The following is an 18,432-nucleotide window of genomic DNA, read 5'->3' as shown; positions in this document are numbered from 1 at the left end:
CCTGCCGATACTAGTATCGGTATCGGTGCATCTTTAGTCTTAACAGTGAGCAGCTGGATTCAGCTATGTTAGCAGAGTTATGGCATATTCACTGTTGCCACTAGAGGGCAGTGTATCCACCCAAATCAATAAAACCACGTGCAACACTTTCAAAACAAACCATTACAATGTCACTGTAATTAAACAAATTGTGTTAAATGCTGTTATATTATATCACTATTCGGGCTTTAACAAAAAAAAAAAAAAAAAACTATTCGGGCTTTACTCGCGAGTGAGTCGCTTTGCTGAGAGAAAATGGCACTGTGGAAAGAGTAGGAAGGCGAGAGAGGGGGGATATCATGGCCGCTCAGGACGTGTCTCTTAGAGCGAGCCCGCCATCCGAACTAAAAAAAAAAAACGGATCGGGACTCGCAAGAGGAGTCGGCGCCAGGGGAGATGCAGCAGCAGCAGCGATGGCGGCAGCAGCATGAGAACAAGGAAGTGGGAAGTCCGAAAAGGGCGCATTGTTGGTGGCCAGGGAAGAACCGGAGGTTGGGGCGAGCGTCATGACTCTCCCAAGCCGAAAAGGGCACTTTTCGGGCGTACACATGAGAACCGGAGATGACAGCGGGTAGGACCTGACACCGTCAGGAACTGCAGGATGGCACCTACGCTGCTGGAGAAGAAGGCATGGCAAGAACTAGGTACTGTTTATGCGACAAAACAAAACAAAAAAAAAACACGACTGGAGACAGAATGGCGAACGAGACTTTGACGTCGTAAAGTCGAAATCACCTAAGTCGGGTACGTCGTAACCCGGGGACTACCTGTACTCAAGTTAATCAATTAATCGTTGCAGCACCAGTATTTATTGATTAATGACCTGTTATACCAGTGTTTATTTGCTTAAAAAAATCATTTGAAACTTCACGTGGAAAAAAATACCAATGTCAAAAACTTCTTGGGTTTTAATAACTAAGATCATCATTATTCTTTCTTAAAGCAACACTTGGTAGCTTTTCAGTTTTGGTCGATTTTAGCGATGCCGGTGGACAAAAGCGGTAATGTTCTGCCTTAAGGACGACTGCGTTTCCCATAAGGACCAGCGCACACCCGAACAGTGTCATACAATCATCATTCTCCTGGTCGCCTGCAGATGAATTAAACAGCATTTCTGTTTCCAGCAGCTGTGTGAAGGACAAATAGTAATAATACAATGAATACAGTTGTGGCTAAATAATAGCATATGAGGGTTAGTAACCGTGTGGCTTAGTGCAGCTAACCACACTCGCCCATGGGTGCAAATCAGTATAAATGACAAAATTACAAACACAATTTGATACCAAATCCGATTATCTGATACCTTTTAGGAATTATATTGTGGCGCCACCAATGGCGTAAGCCATAAAACCATGATTAAGCAAGGATAATGGCTGCGGTGGCCGGGTGTCGCCTGGCGGGGAGTGGAAGGCCCGCGAGCGTAACTACATTACTTCAATCCAAAAAAAAAAGACTTCAATCAAAAAAAAAAAAAAAATCAATCAAAGAAAGATAGTTTTCAAATACATTGAGTTTCAAATGTATTTTTCCATTCAAACACATTTTTTAAATGAAGTCGTTTTTTTTTTCTTTTTTTTTTTTTTCTTAATTATAGCAGCTTTATTTTTGATTGATTTATAAAGACACAAATCTATCTCCATACACCCGAGGAAGTATATGGCTCTCTGAGTTCCTGCAAATAAGTACAATTCCTATTTTTAACACCTTAGGCGCATTTTGATAAGTCTTACGTTTGTCAAGATATCGGATAAATTAAATATCTGATGTGATCTGCTGCAGTGCCGCACACTGGTATGAACTTAATTGGTGGTGATGTGTAACAAACCACACATCATCTTTCAATGTTCATCATGAACATTTGTTCATTCGCCCCTCCCAGTCAAATGGATTAGACGTCTGGCATTATTAATGGCAGCCAATAAGTAAAATGATGATGATCATGTTCAAGAATTAAAATAAAAAATAAAAAAAAGCCATCATTTATGCATTAAAGGGTTAAGTGAGAATTTATGATTTATAGGTCGGCTTTGTGGGCAGCCAAACAAAATCAGCAACCAAAGGTGAAGTAGTACGTGGGCGTTTGCTGTATTATACAGGCATGAAAATGGGTCAGGGGTTAAAAAGGTGAGAAGGGTGTGGAGGAAATATGTTTCAGTACACTGTACACCCCAACAAAATATTGAGCTCTGTCGACCCACACTGTGTTTCAGCAGGGCCGTGCAGGGACCGGTGGAGGGGCGGGTGCTCGTAGATCAAAAGGGGCACATGAACAAGTATTTAATACACCTTAAAACAACTTAACTTCAATTTTAACCAGCTTTAGATAATAATTGGCTGCGACTGTGACATACTTTAATTGGGAGGGGGCAACAGTGAATAGAAATCAAAACTGTCATCAACACTTTCTGGCTGTGACTCGGTCAGTCTGCCTATTTTCTTCCTTCAACCTCTGCATCAAAACTTCCTTCCTCAACTTGTTCATCTGAGAACAAACCACATCAGATCGTCACTGAGCCACCAACAGCACAGTTTTCTTAAAACTATTATTTCATTATTATCCATACTTAACAACTCTAGCACCTAATGATTAATAAAGCAATGACATAAAATCTTATAGAAAAATAACATTGTAATTGTGTTTATAACTGTATTTAATACCCGACTATCCTTGCAAACTTGTTCTTACCAGGTCTGCTATTCACCCAGCTGATGAGGTATTCACTGCCTTTAGCAGCCTCATCTAACTCCTTTTTTTTAATCCCTCAATCTCCCTTCCCTACGAGGCATGTCTATGTAATGAAATATAAATATTAAAAAAAACAAACAAAAAACAGACTCCCCGGTGGCTTTTAGTTTTAAAGCTTTCTTAATTTCTTTCTCTCTCAATAACGATGGAGGTAGATTTGTGTTTTTATTATTCAATCAAAAAACAAAGTTACTTCTATCAAAAACAAAGTTGCTTCAATCAAAATACAGTATATACTTTTAATCCCCAAAAAGTCACTTCAATAAAAACATTGTTTTTGATTGCAAAAATAAATTTGAGACAAAAAAAGCATTTGAAAACTATTTTTCTTGATTGAAACAAATTTTTCCATTGAAGTAATGTTGTTTTGCGTTTGGGCCACATTTTGGCTAGGACATTTGTGTCTTTATTATTCAATCAAATAAGAAAATAAAAGATATAATAATAGAATAGAATAAAAAGAAAAACTTTGCACATGTGTCAATCACTGTTTAACAAAGCCTGAGAGGGTTTGAGTAGACTCACTATGAAGCATTTAATAAAGCCAAGCATTTTCTTACTACTTTATTCTTGTTTAAAAATAATTCGGTGGGACAGTAACATGTTTAAAACTTATCATAATTCTTACATTTTGAATTGCTTGACAACCATTTATAAATGATACTTTGGTGGAAAAAAGTGAAAAAAACATGTCATATATATATGTATCTTTTTTCCAATGTAAAATCTGAATAAATACATTGAACACGCACATAAAAATGGGTGGGGGGCGCTACTTCGCGGTTTTCACTTATTGCGGCGGGTTCTGGTCCCCATTAACCGCGAAAAACGAGGGATCCCTGTATTTCTGCTGAAAAGCTTTAAGACGCAAGAGTCATTCCCACCACTCGTCGGTCTGGTGTTGTGCCGACACCGGCCGTCAGCTCAAGTCCCAGGCGAAAATAACGCGTCTCAGGCGGACGACGGGAGCGATGCGAGGCGCCCCCTCCATCCGAGAGCATGCCGCTTAATTTGACTCAACAGTGTGTTTCTTCGTTTATATTACCGCTAAATACACAAGCTTGACGCCAATTTAACGGGAGCTATTTTTTTTCATGGGAGATTTGGCTAGCTGTGGCAGTGTTCAACGCAAGCTGCAACGAATGGCAGTAACTTTGTTATATCGCAAAATGTGAAAACGATTGAAACCATTACTCACCAAATTCAATCTGCTGGCAAATACAGGCAAGTGTGTATGCTGCGCTCTGGTCTGCCCAGGTGTGGATAAGGCCTGCTTTTTGTTTTCGCAGCTTTGCAGTGCAACCAAAGGCTCTCCGAGCACTCCATGTACAGTAAGGAGTGCGCGCGTTTGGAATAATGGAACGCAGCTTGGGCCGATGATTGTTTCTCGTCAGCGAAGCATCTAGAAGGATTTGCTGACGGTGTTCTTAAGTGCTCAGTTTACGTACTAAGTTAATTACATGATGATAATAATAATAATTAAATAAAACCTCCCGACCCCCCCCCTAAAAAAAAAAAGAATTTCTCCTCGGATCTACGCAATTCACGTAGGTCGCCCTTTTTGACTTCAAAACGGCGAATTTCGCCGAAAGGTGAGAGATTTTCATGCCTGATTATAAACTTTACACATGCTGCGAGCATGCATGCAACTATTGACTATTTTGTTTCTATTATGGTGCACGTAACTTGCAAAATGCCCCCTCCCCCCATTTTGAAGGTAGAATACCGGTAGAATAGAATAGCCCTTTATTGTCATTATACAGTTGTACAATGAAATTCTTTATTAACAGTCACTAATTTTGGTATTAAAAAAATACCTTTACAGTCACAATTATTATAATACTATTTATTTATATATATTTTAAATTAATATATTCATTTATAAAATGTTAATGACAATATCAAATTGAGAAATAAATCTTTTGCTATGGCCCATACAACACTCTAAAGTGCATTTGTTTTATTTTTCCTACGTTTTTCAAATGAATCAAATCTTAATAAAATTAAAACGAACAAACACAGAAATACACTCTTTATGGCCCCCAATAAGCAATAACACTAAAGTTTTCAAACAAGACATAAAATATTCTGTTACACATACCAATGGCAATTTATTGAGTAAAAAACATAACTATTTACAAAAATATATACAAGAGTACAAAAGCCCCAAAGTACAAAAATAAATAAAAAATGTGACTTTTTGGACATGTACCATACAGTTATACAGTTGTTTTTTTTACATTTTTTTTTTTACATTTTACAGTTGGTTCCCGAGAGGGGATCTCTTGTGGTCCAAGTGTTTTTCATTGTTCTCTCTGTGCCCTCATTTTACGACCATTCTTGCACTTGTTAATTATGGTTTGGCCACCACACGCTTTTGTTGAGCCACTTTTTCCAACTGGGACCTAGAAGACAAAACATCCGTCAACTCTGCTTGTTCTGACATCATTTGTTTATTTCTACAGATTTTATAAGTGGTATCGTGGAATCTACCTGTTCCTCGAAACTCCAATTTGAGACCGCGCTTGAGTGTGCGACGCGATCTTGGCATCATGCATTCTCCGTGCAAGGTGTCTGTAAATAAATATCAACTTTGTGTCAAAAACAATGAAATAAGGGATAACTGCAAATAATTTAACAATGTGTTAGTTACAAGTGTGGTACAATGGAACGTCCAAATCTTTGAGGATGCGAGTACAAGACCCTTAATCATTGTTTTCTCTTTTTGTTTCCAAAAGTTTGAATTCCATTTTAATATTGATAGATCATCCTTGACATCCAGCTTGAACTGTAACCCTAATCATTGTTGTCATTGCAAAGAAAAATCAACAAACTCGCATAAAACAACTAGTAAAATACGTTTATTAAGAGAAACTTTTGTTTCATCCAGCAATAAACAACGAATCCATTTGAATGCTCACTGCCAATCTCTAAATTGGATGTCTATTGCTGTAAATGGCAGCCAATAAGTTAAACATTAGTAACCAAAAATAGGAGCATCAAAATGCTCATCTACTACTATATTTTTGCTTGTCTAACATGTACGGAATATACTGTACTCACGTATTCAGTAGGTCGCAATTTTTTTTACTGAAATTTTTCTATATGCCTCATATGCTTTCCTATCTCTGACCATTTCCCAATTTAGACCATCGTAAAACTTTGAAAGCATACAACTTAGCATTAGCTACTTATGCTAACTATACAGGCAAGTTAAGTTCCAAATAATCAAAAATATCTAATACAGTATAAAAAATACAACATCTCGTACAACCACAAAAATATGCACTGTACTTTAGGCAAACAGTACTTATTAACGAAACCTGCCCAAGGAAGGAATAGACCAACAACCAACAGCCAAATATGCAAGTGTCAAATAATGCAAATTTAGTTTTTAAATAACAATAAAAGAGTTTTATTTGTGATGTAGTCATATTGGTATTAAAATTGGCCCAAAAATCCTCGACGTTAGTATATATTGTAGTTGTCCTATTTGTGTGCAAAAATATCATCGCGTAGTCGGAAAAAAAAACAATTAAAAAGCACGTTCATCATGGTACTACTAAGACACTAAATGTCCTATTAGTTAGGGCAAAGAGCGTGCTAGTACATAGACCCTTACGCTCCATATCAAAGATATCAAATAAATGCTTCAACTGGCTTCCATAGTATCACTTTGGAACATTTCATTTCAGAGGTTCCGTTGTACAGTTGTAAAAATACACCATAAGGAGACCTTATTTAACTCACCTTTATCTTCATGCTTCTTCTCCTTTGGGTAATGGGCAGCCGAGTACTTAGCGCCAGTCAACTAGAAACAGACCGAGAAACAGAGAGGAATTTATTGTTTTGAGTTTGTAATATGCTGTATGATTTTTCCATTCAGTCAGTCAAGTCACTTTTTCTTATATTAGCGGTGTCCAAACTATGGCCCGTGGGCCAACTGTCCAGTTTTCATTGACCCGCAGCACATTATGAAAATATCATTGAATATGGCAAGCACAAGAAGCTTGAATTCAGCCTATACTCTGTTGCACTCATCAGCATCAAATCTGGATGGAGTTAGCAGATTAAATAAAGTTTGTTTCAGTCGTGTAAATATACAGTAGCACCTGTCAAAATAATAATATCAAGTGAAAGTTGTTTAATTTTGGAAATTTAACATGGAAGAAAAAAATGTATTGAGCCAGAAATACAATAATTTGCATTTTATGCATTCATTTAATGTCAAATTCACCTTTGACGTTGAATTACAGAAATACAACCTTTTCAGGATATTCAAATTTTCAGAGTCTTACGATAAATACATTTGTTGAACTATATATATTTTTTTGCTAGTAGCCCTTAACTCCTTCACTGCCATTGACAGTGATAGACATCATAGTTTGGAAACCCCTTGTGTAGCCTGTACACTGTTGAAAAAGCTTCATAGCTGGTATCATTGTCAAAATTAGACTTACTTTCTCCAAGCTGCAATGGTGCTTTTCCATTCGCTTCTTCAAATCCCGGTCGCACCGGTCAACTGCCAAAGCACATTTTTTCATCTTGTCGGCATGGCTGTGACCTTTGGCACAGTATCCGTCCGCCAGTTGGATGAGCAGCTTAACGCACTCTTTCATTTGCTGTGGAGGAGCCAATAAGATCATTTTTGAATGCTTGCATCCAAACATTGAGATGAGGGTGTGACGCGGAACCTACCTTGCTGATGATGTTAAGGTTTTCCTTCTCCTTCAGCAGCTCCTGCCTGAAGCGGATGCTTGAGCCGGCGGAGTAGTGCGTGGACAGGTAAACCTCCCCCATATCCTGAATTCTTTCCTGGGCCTAAAGACAAAAACTTGTTATGATTTTGGTCAAGTCACACAATGTTGGCTGTTTGAGACTCATGATTTCTAACTCAGTCACCTGTATGGCACGGCGTTCAAATGCCAAATACTGCAGACACTGGTCCAGTTGCTTCTTTCTTACATTCCATAAACATAGGACACGATTCTCTCTCTCAGTCATATCATTCAAGATGCCTGTAAAAAGAAAAAAAAAACACCCGTTAGGAAAATATTATATAGATGCAAGATGTTCCATTTAAATTATTATTGTAAAATTCAGCTCATATAATGTATACCCTAGTGCCTTTGACAAGCTGTTTGAGCATTAACGTATGAGATCATTGTGCTATTTTAATGTTTCTCTATTGAAAAACATTTAATAAGGTGTCATTTATTGAAGTGTAAAGTGAGTTTTAATGTGATCAGTGTTGCCAACTTGGTGATTTTTTTCACTAAATGTGGAATTTTTTTGTTGTTGTTGTCAAAAGCAGCTAGCCACAAATCTAGTGACAAGTTACCATTATTTCTTTTTATACTGTATTGTACTTCTGGTCAATTTAATTTGGCAATGTTAAAAAAATGTTAGGGTTCTTTTGTAGTACTACATATATTTTGGGTGATTTTTAACTCACTTATTGATTCCTCTCCCCTACAGCGTCCATTACAATTAAATGCAAATTGCCAATTATGCAAATTAGGTGATGACACCATCTAGCGACTTCAAGTGACTTTTAGGACAGCCAATAGCTACTTTCCTTACTGGGTAGTTGGCAACACTGAAAGTGCTACACTCTTCAGTGATAGTCGAGAGAAAAACTGCAAACGATTTTCCCCCCTACATATGTTAAATAATCTTTAGCTTCTTGTAAATCCCACTCACTTTGGCAAATGACAGCAATATTTGTCCTTCACATTTGTGATTTGTTACTTCTCCTAATAAAGACTTATAGGAAATCAGACAATTAATATCAGGTATTTCAGCCCCGCCCATCAACTTTGAGTGCTCTTTAAAGCTATACATAGAGAAGTAAATGTTATCCTCCAAACTGACCTGTAACATGTTCTTCTTGGTCGTGACCCAGCCTTCCCATTGTTGCGCCGTTCCTCTCTACGTACTGGTAGAAGATATCTGCAATGCCCTTGATTAACGTGCAGGCCTGAATGACAAAAAACACAATTACGGAAGATTAGACATCTAACATTGTATGAACTCTGCTAACATATTTAATGGTGTAATTTCAACCTTGAGGAAGAATTCCTTCTGTTTCAGGTGTTTACTGATCAAGGAAGTTACATGATCCATATGACCGCAAGAGTCAGGTTTGCCTGTTGCGCAGCACCAGTCCTCCATGCTCTTGTAATCCTCCTCCAGGCTTTCCAGCAGATGACATACCTGCAAGTGGAAAATAAGTACGATTGTGAATATAGTTTGAATGAACCAAGCAATTTAGGGGGGGGGGGGGAGCCTTCCAAAACCGTCTACCTACCTGTGCCCAGGTCTTGTGGAAAGCCAGAGAGGCGATGACCACTTGGCGTTTTCCGTCCGTTTTGCGCAACAGCTGCAGCCAGTTACTGGTGTCTCTTTCCAAGTCCTTGTCATTAGAAGTGTTCTTCCCTATTGCAGAGCCTCGGCCTTCTAATGATCCAGCAGTAAGCTCCGCTGGGTATTCTGCAGACAATAAGACAAACAAACATGGATGAGCAACCGATGATCAGAGGTGGGTAGTCACCCATTACATGTACTCCGTTACATTTACTTGAGAAAAATGTACTTCGGTGAGTAGTTTTACTAAGCTATACTTTTACTTGAGTAAATTTGTGAAGAAAAAATGCTACTCTTACTCCGCTACTTTGGGCTACACAAGAGTCGTTACATTTTTCCTCTTTACACTACATATTAGATGTATTTATTTATTTATTGCCAGTGACGCCAAGAGTAGCCCTACCAATTTTTACCAATGAGACGTGGCAACAATAATCACATGGCTCCATTATACCAATCAGACACAACGTGCTTAATGCTTAATGCTTTTTTGTGTTTTTTTTTTCTTTCGTCGAATTTATAACAACAGTTCATTTGTGCTCAGAAAAAAAATACCATTCTTTAAAAAATAACAAAAAATGTAAGCACATAGTCACAATGTCACTCATTACTTAAGTATTCTTTTCACCAAATACTTTTTACTTGTACTTGAGTACATTTTTGGACGACTACTTTTACTTTTAGTTGAGTAATATTACTTTTAAGTAGCACTATTCTTACTTGAGTACAATTTTTGGCTACTCTACTCACCTCTCCAAATGATGGACACATTGAGTGGTTTGATTAACCACTGATTCCCAGTTGTAAAACTTTGAGGTACCATCAATTGGGGTGCAGGAAAACATACATTTGCACAAGTCAGATGATTATTTTGACTTTAAAATAATGTTATCTTCATCTCCACTCATTCATGTGGCATGTGGTGAAAGGCAAAACCACAAAACGTTTTTAATAAAATAGCCATGGTCTTTTCAGGATTTCGGAGGGTTTTCTTTCTCATTTTCTTAACCGACGATTGTTGTACAAATATCCTGATTAGGAGGCAGCCTGTTCGCAAACAATCGTATTTTATTGTAAAGAAATATTTGAATTTAACAAATTTATCTAGATAACGTTAATATAAATGTTAACCTGTAAAGTGTCCAAATGAGCGAACATACAACACAATATATACCTCACTATAAATTTCATTTATACAGCAGGCATGAAAAACGTTCGTGTTCTTAAACTTGAACTTAAGCAGGCAACCGCCATGCGTCGTTTGTAAAGCGAGGATTAATGATCACTCGCGCGCAGAAAAACACGAAAAATACATGTATATTGTCATATTAAATTCTAAAATGTAGTAAGCGTGCAAACGATTTTACACGACGCGATATTCCACGTGTTATTTTTGATACGGCAAATCTGAAAGACAGTTAGAAGCTTTCCAAATGTTAGCTGGAAAGCGTTAAGTTATTGAAAAGTACCAAATTCCTCGTTAACGAACGATGACCAAAACGCTAATTTACACGGTGATGTTCACAACAATTTAGCACGAAGCAAAACGTTATGGCAAATGAAACAAGTTTAATCCAACATACCTGCCAGCCATTCAACGAAAGCAGTAAGTTCAGACGTGAGGTGTTCCATGGTAGAAAAGTTTCCAGATGAGTCGTGTGCCTTCCGATGAATCGCGTGCGCTCGAATGCAGCATCTGACCCATTCCCACTAGTGTTGTATCGGTCGCGAACGATTCGTTCTTTTTGAACGAATTGTTTGGGTGAACGAGACCGAACTAATCACCATCTGCACTGATTCGTTCTATGAAGTTGGTGGCGCTTGTTCGCTGCGTGGGAGGGCGTTGAGCAAGCGGCAGCGTCTTCTGACATCGCACACGACCAATCAGACGCCAGCCTCATCGCGGGCAGGGGAGGGAGCGGAAACAGAATCATGGCGTATGTCACTCATTTCCACGTGTGGCCAATAAGCAGCCAGCGTGCAGGCAGGGGGGAAAGACTGAGTTTTGTCACTTCCCGTTCAGTGATTCGGTCCTCCGGTTCCTGACCTAGCTTGCTGCTAACTTGACTTTCCAGTAATGACTATGCGGTGAACGAGTCATAAAATGAAAGGAAACGACTTTGTCACATATTTGTTAACGTGGAGCCTATCAAATGCTGCTCAAAAAGACAAAAACACCACACAAATCTAGCGAGCATGGTTTAGTGTTCTACTTTTCTCAACAGACTCGGGACTGTGCCTATGACGATATACTATCAAATTTACAGTAATTTAAAACACGCGTAGCTACGAGGCAAGCAAAACCTGAGCTGCGGTCGCGTGACGGCAGTGAAGCGGGCAGAGAACTGTCACTATATGGAGGCTTCATGGCAGCGATATGTACCTCATATGTGCACAGAAAAAAATATTTAGTATGATCACCATAATACTGATTTGCAATGAAACTGTATATACATGTCAATTTTTTCCGAGTGGTTTTTTTTTTTTTCGTGTCAGAGGGTGTCGGTTGGTTTGACAAATTATGTCAATCCGTCCATCATGTGCTACTCAAGCGCCCCAAAAACAAAGCGCGCGGACACGGGAGATGTCGCAATATGTCTACATTTTTCTTAACAGACTAATGAGAGTAGAAAGGCGAAATCATAAAGCAAACAATTATTTCTCGTCAGCATTTGACGATCTGAGATGCGGGGACGACAGGGGAGCTGACCGGATTATTTTATTTATTAATACCAGTGCAAAAATTCAAAACGATCATCTTAATAATAAAAAACAAAAATACAACAGAGCGAGAGGTTAATATGATGTGTTGGCCGTTCCATAATTAGAAATTAAACTTTCGATTTATTTTTGTTTTCGTGACAGCAGGCATGCCGCGTTGGCTGTTAGCAGCAGCATTGTATATGTGAGCAAGATCATGCTAAAGAAAGTCCGTGCGCCCCCGACCCCAACCCCCCGCTCCCCCCACAAAAGGAAAATGTTTAACCGTGTCCTCAATCGAAATGCAAGCACGAGCCATGACTTTGATCCCATTAAACTAGGACAGACGACGCGGAAGTTCTCCCTCGCTTTTGCAGCAGCGGGAGGGAGACGAGGCTGTCTCTGAGAGCAGAATGATATCGCCTGTCATTCATTTCTGAAACTACGACGAGTGGTCAATGTGCAAGAGAGGGAGGGACCAAGCAATGTCACTTCCCGTTCAGTTATACTGCGAAGCGGTCTTTGGGGATTCGTTCAGCAACGTCACTTCCCGTTCACTAACCGAACGATTCATTTGGGTGGGGAGGGAGATGAGGGGGGCGAACGATTCGTTGAACGATTCGTTTGAACGAATCGTTTTACTGAACGAACCGGAATGGATTCGTTTACTCAAGTGAACGACAGATCCCGTCACTAATTCCCACCTGCTCGTTTGGATGCTGTTTAGATGCTCACGTGACATCAAAGGCTCGTTACTCTCTTTGTGACGTCATCATGTTTTGGCGCCACCTCCTCTGGACGTCCCACTCGAGAACTTAATTCAACTGATAATTTTTTTCTGTCTTTAATTTATTTTTTCTTTTTATTTATTCATCATTACCAACCATAAAAAGTTTTTTTTTCTTAACCCTTTCATGACAGGTGGCACACTACAGTGGACATCATTCAAAAGTTATCAACTTATTATTAGCCCAACTCACTTTTCACAGTGTTTTTTTTTTTTTTAAATTTCATAATACCTTTTTCCACAACAACCGTTTTATTTCATAATGTTGTTTTTCAACACAATGAGATTTTACAAGATAAAAAGAAGCAGTTTTTCACAAATTCATTTTTTTTCATAATGTATTTGACTGACAGCACTCGTTCATTGTGCTGGAAAACGACATTATGAAATATAAAAGCCATTGTGGAAAAAGACATTATGTGAAAAAACAAATTGTGAAAAACGCTTTTTATCTCAAAAATATTGTGCTGAAAAATGACATTATGAAATAAAAGGGCTATTGTGGAAAATGGTATTACAAAGTTAAAAAAATACTTTGTGAAAAATGCTTTCTATCATGTAAATTCTTTTAAATTAATTAACGTTTCATTTGTGACATTGTTTGGCGCAAAATATTAGTTGCAGCCCGTTTTCTAACATCTTTGTTATTGTATTCACCTAACTGTGCTTAATATTTGACTAACTGTTTGCGAAATTCACTTTTGTCGGGTCGAAAACAACATTTGGGATATGCTGTAGCGTAGGGTGACCAAACGTCCTCTTTTGGACGTCCTACTTTCACGCAGTATCCTCGTTGTCCGGGCGGGTTTTATAGACCCTACTCACCTACGTCACAAAATGACGTGTCGCTGTATCCGGCCGCCATATTGTACCTATTTTTAGACCTATTCTCATTGTTTTCAATTAGTCGTGCAAGTTATAGAGCAATTCATGGAAGCCCCGGTGTTATCTGACGCTGTAAACACATTGGATGCGTTGCATAAAAGGCGTTACGTGGAAAAGCTTCAGTTTATCCATTCGCCAGATCCGTATTTGATGCCTAAATCGATGTTTTTCGACCCATTGTCTTCGCCATCTTTGCCTGACCCTGATATTTACAACTATCTTGTCCACACAAAATCAGCCTATTCTCACGAAAGTTTGAAAAACTTTAAGAGCTTGGAGGCTTATAAATGCTACGTTGCTGGTTGGATGAAACAGGTTGGATGACAATAGAGGTCTAATCTATTTCAACGGTTAATATGGATTGGGCGTCTATTGCCATCAAAAGCAGCCAACGAGTTAAGCTGTGAGGTCAAAATCGATTTATTTTTTATAAATACTAATAATAACAATCTAAATTTATCATAAAACTAAGAACGACATTATGAAATCTAAATGTCATTGTGGAAAAAGACACTGTAAAAACGTATTTGTGAAAAACGCTTTTCATCTCGAAAATATCATTGTCCTGAAAAATGACATGATGAAATAAAAGGGCTATTGTGGAAAAAGGGTATTATGAAATTAAAAAGAATTACTTGTGAAAAATGCTTTTATCTTAAAATAATAAAATCTTTTTTTTATAATAATATCACCTTATTTTACAATTTAAGGGCCATATTACACAATTTGTCTGTTATTTGTCAAAATACAGTTCACTTGCTTTCCTAAATACTTTTAGTATAATTTATACAATTTATATGGATCATAATTACTACTTACAAAAGTAGTTTTTTATCGTGTACCTCGGAAACTTTTGACCTTTTTGTGGTTCCATACAAAATAGGTTATTGTTACTGTAAAATATTTGAAACACTTATTTACTTAGTAAAATTAATTTGGGAGAAGGAGAAAATGGCTACAAGTGCTCCCATCACATACCAGAGGTCCAAAGGAGGTGGGGTTCAAGTCAAAATCGAGATCAAAGAGCATGACGTGTTAAGACCGGAAGTGTCTTTGGTCTTTGATGTCACCTGCAGCATCACCTACACCTTAAGCATCCAGCAGATGCTTACGCTACTTATCTGGAGACACACGACTCACTTGGACAAACCTTTGTACCACGGAACACCTCAAATCTCCACTTTTTGCCCACACTGAAAGCCTCGGAGTTAAGTTTGATGAACTAATAGTTACAGGGCTGTCACCAGACTTGCAGGGGCCCGGGGACAAGAGACCATTATAGCCCCCCACCCCACCCCGCCCCTGCAACCGGCTTGTCATGACAACATACGCAGTGCTTTAACACTTTGCAAGCAATGACAGTGTAAGTTATCAAATCATTTAATTTGAGATGGACAGTTAAATTTATCAGATAGTAATGTGATGTGACACAATATAAACAAACAATTTCTATCTATTGTCCCATGTAGGCTGCAATACAATACAACTGAGGGTGTTATGCCTGCCTGCTAAGCAACAAAACAGCATAAATAAACATCATGTGCCTGCCCCTCCATATCCCTGGGGTTATCAAGCCCTCAAACAGTGATGCGCCTAGATTTTTTGGCAGCAAAGTCATAACATCCATGAAATCCAGTTTTTGAGCATGGTCACGCTCAATGGAGAGCATGGTGTTACCGGCATCCCCAAGGGGCCGCTGTCCCCTACAATATGACCGGCTTTACCGGAGTCCTTCAAGGTGTGGGATTCAAAGATACCATTCAGGATGGGGAAAAATAGACATCTCTTCCTCTTGAAGACGTCCTTGATGGTCTTCAAGGTAGTCAAGGAGGACAAGGGGAAGAGCAGGTACATATACCAGTATAATGTAAGTCATCTTTAACACACTTTCTAATCGATACAATCTTCTTTTCATTTCGGCTGTTGCCACAGCAGATCAGTTGACTTCATCTAACGCTGTCCTCTGCATCCTCGGCATCCTTCACATCCTCTAACTACATCCATCAACGTCCTCTTTGGTCGTCCTCTAGACCTCCTGCCTGGCATATGGAAATCCAGCTTCCTTTTGCCAATATACTCACTATTACATTCCCAAACCATATCAGTCTGGCCTCTCTGACTTTCTTGTCAAATTCTCTAACTGTCCCTCTGATATGCTCATTTTCAATAAAGCTGTTCATTCCAATTCTTCCTTAGATAGTCGAGATAAAGCTGACAGAGCACCAGAAGGGAGACTCCCGCAAGTTTGCTTTTTCGTTTGGCCATACCTGGACATTGAGCAAGATTGTTCTAAAGGTTAGACGCTCTTCCTCTCCTCTTTTCCTCCTTAGGTTTGACCAGTGTGAGATTTCCACACACTGCACTGAAAAATTATAAGCCACTATGACATGATGCTGAGGATTTGTGTCCACCTTGACTTCTTTTTTTAATTAAAGTTTTTCTCTGAATGTTATTTTTAGCCTTGACTGTATTTTTTTTTTCATCAACATGAATAAAAGTTTTGTAGAAGAACATCATAGATTAGTTGAAACGCAACCCAATAAGAGGTGGTTATGTGTTTTGTTCAGACTTGTGTGAAAAGAGTGTGTTGGGTTTTGTTCGTTTCCTCCGAGTGTGACTTTTCCCTGTGATTGCCCATTGATTTCACCTGTTGTGCCAACTCTTAGTGTATCCTCCTACCTGCACCCTCCTGTGTCACCCACCTGTTCCTTGTTGAATCGTTACCCCGTTTTTTTTTTAAGGAATGGAAAACATCATGAAGATAAAGGTGAAATACAGTGAAATAGAGGGGCCAGTAGGAAAGATTGAGGCCCGCTACATTGGAGGACCCTGGCTATTACCTGGATCAAAGAAAAGTGGGGTTCTCAAAGTATCTCATACAAATTATATGACATACAAATAGGAACTTGCATGAACTTGCACACCTTGACAAGAACCTCGTAAAAAGAAAAAAAACAGCTTCGGACTATTTAAAAAAGTCAAGTTTTAATATATGTACACTACTGTTCAAAAGTTTGGGGCGACCCCAAACTTTTGAACCGAAGTGTACATAATGGAAAATCCCATATGATTCACTACGGTTCGAAAGTTTGGGGTCGCTTTGACCCTAAACTTTTGAACTGTAGTGTACATACTGTAAATGATTTTTGTAGTTTGTGTATACTTAAAAAAAAAGATTTCTTGTATATAGTTGGATAAATTTATATATTTTACTAAATAAAATGTAATTGTTTTTTGCATGGAATGCGTTTGTCCTTGTTTAAAAATAATTTAAATACATGTGTTTCTGGGGGCATGAATTGGTAGAAGAAATTAGGATTTGGGATCTTCAGGTTTTTCTTCTGATGCTTTTGATGATAATGATACAAATAAAATTCCCAAATATAAAATATACATTGGCCACACTTGTTTGAATTTGTACTTTTATGTTTTGAATTATAAAACCTCTGATTTGGCTTTATGAACATTTTAAACTAAACTGAAATCAAATGGTGCAAGATGTAGGTAATCCACAATTATAGGTTTTTAGTATGTGCATTTTGAATACGAACGGAACAACATTCCATGCTTGACTGATTCCAGCAATCTGGCTAAAAGGTCAGAAGTCCACCTGAATCATTTTATGTTTTTTTTTTTTTTTTTTTTTAATTTGTACTGTTTTTGAGAAAATGATCAGTGGGCAAACAGCTTGTCATTAGGACATCACCTAATAACAATAGCGAAATAATACTACTATCGTAAATAAGAACATGAAGCCTTAGATTCACCCTTATATATGTATATAAAATTCCAAACAGCAAAAAAATTGGCATTAGTTTCTCTATTCTCTCACACATATACAATAAAAATTGTATTTAATCCCATACATTGCATCATACTTCATACACTGCTGGCCAAAAGTATTGGCACCCCTGCAATTCTGTCAGATAATGCTCAATTTCTCCCAGGAAATGATTGCAATTACAAATGTTCTGGTAGTAATATCTTCATTTATTTTTCTTGCAATAAAAAAACGGAAAAGAGAATGATTAAAAAAAAAAAAAATCATATCATTTTACACAAAACTCCAAAAATGGGCCAGACAAAAGTATTGGCACCCTTTGAAAAATCAAGTGATGCTTCTCTAATTTGTGTAATTAACAGCACCTCTTACTTACTGGTGACACATAACAGGTGGTGGCAATAACTAAATCACACAAGCAGCCAGTTAAAATGGATTAAAGTTGACTCAACCCCTGTCCTGTGTCCTTGTGTGTACCACATTGAGCATGGAGAAAAGAAAGGAGACCAAAGAACTGTCTGAGGACTTGAGAAGCAAAATTGTGGGGAAGCATGGGCAATCTCAAGACTACAAGTCCATCTCCAAAGACCTGAATATTCCTGTGTCTACCATGCGCAGTGCCATCAATAAGTGTCAAGCCCACGGCATTGTGGCTAACCTCCCTAGAAGTGGACGGAAAAGAAAAGTTGACGAGTGATTTCAGTGAAAGATTGTGCGGATGGTGGATAAAGAACCTCGACTAACATCCAAACAAGTTCAAGCTGTCCTGCAGTCCGAGGGTACAACAGTGTCAACCCGTACTATCCGTTGTTGGCATCCGAATAAAAAGGGACTCTATGGTGGCATACCCAAGAAGACCCCACTTTTGACTGCCAAAACCTACCTGAGAAAGCCTAAAAGTTTCGGAATAATGTTCTCTGGTCAGACGAAACAAAAGTACAGCTTTTTCAGAAAAGGCTTTAACATAGAGTTAACAGGGAAAAAAACGAGGCCTTCATAAAAAAGAACACGGTCCCCGCAGTCAAACATGTCAGAGGTTTCCTGATTCCAGTAGACAGCGGCAGCATGACTACACGAACATGTACGGCCTACAGTTTCGACGTCTCCGTCCGATGTTACCAGCACCCA

The 18,432-nt window shown here is 38.4% G+C and overlaps 1 protein-coding gene and 1 long non-coding RNA gene across 3 annotated transcripts; one reads left to right on the top strand and one right to left on the bottom strand.

Annotated features, from left to right (window-relative positions):
• Nucleotides 1–4,883: 4,883 nt before the first annotated feature.
• LOC130920780 (triple functional domain protein-like) lies at nucleotides 4,884–11,643 on the bottom strand. Its single transcript, XM_057844237.1, has 10 exons — nucleotides 10,735–11,643; nucleotides 9,096–9,277; nucleotides 8,852–9,001; nucleotides 8,660–8,765; nucleotides 7,688–7,803; nucleotides 7,484–7,606; nucleotides 7,246–7,407; nucleotides 6,536–6,596; nucleotides 5,279–5,359; nucleotides 4,884–5,190 (listed from the first exon to the last, which is right to left on the bottom strand). The coding sequence occupies exons 1-10, from the start codon at nucleotides 10,781–10,783 to the stop codon at nucleotides 5,135–5,137; spliced, it is 1,086 nt and encodes a 361-aa protein (XP_057700220.1). The 5' UTR covers nucleotides 10,784–11,643; the 3' UTR covers nucleotides 4,884–5,134.
• Nucleotides 11,644–13,918: 2,275 nt separating this feature from the next.
• Nucleotides 13,919–16,711, top strand: LOC130920787 (uncharacterized). 2 transcript variants are annotated; one of them, XR_009064216.1, is made up of 3 exons: nucleotides 13,919–15,371; nucleotides 15,459–15,818; nucleotides 16,265–16,711. It is a non-coding gene; the product is annotated as an uncharacterized LOC130920787 (long non-coding RNA). The 2 variants fall into 2 exon arrangements; XR_009064215.1 differs by having other exon boundaries at nucleotides 15,456–15,818.
• Nucleotides 16,712–18,432: the final 1,721 nt, after the last annotated feature.

This window comes from Corythoichthys intestinalis, chromosome 8 (assembly GCF_030265065.1).
Source record: "Corythoichthys intestinalis isolate RoL2023-P3 chromosome 8, ASM3026506v1, whole genome shotgun sequence".
NCBI classification, from domain to species: Eukaryota; Metazoa; Chordata; class Actinopteri; order Syngnathiformes; family Syngnathidae; genus Corythoichthys; species Corythoichthys intestinalis.
Note: the sequence above shows the minus strand (reverse complement) of the source record. Positions and strands in the feature narration are given on the sequence as shown.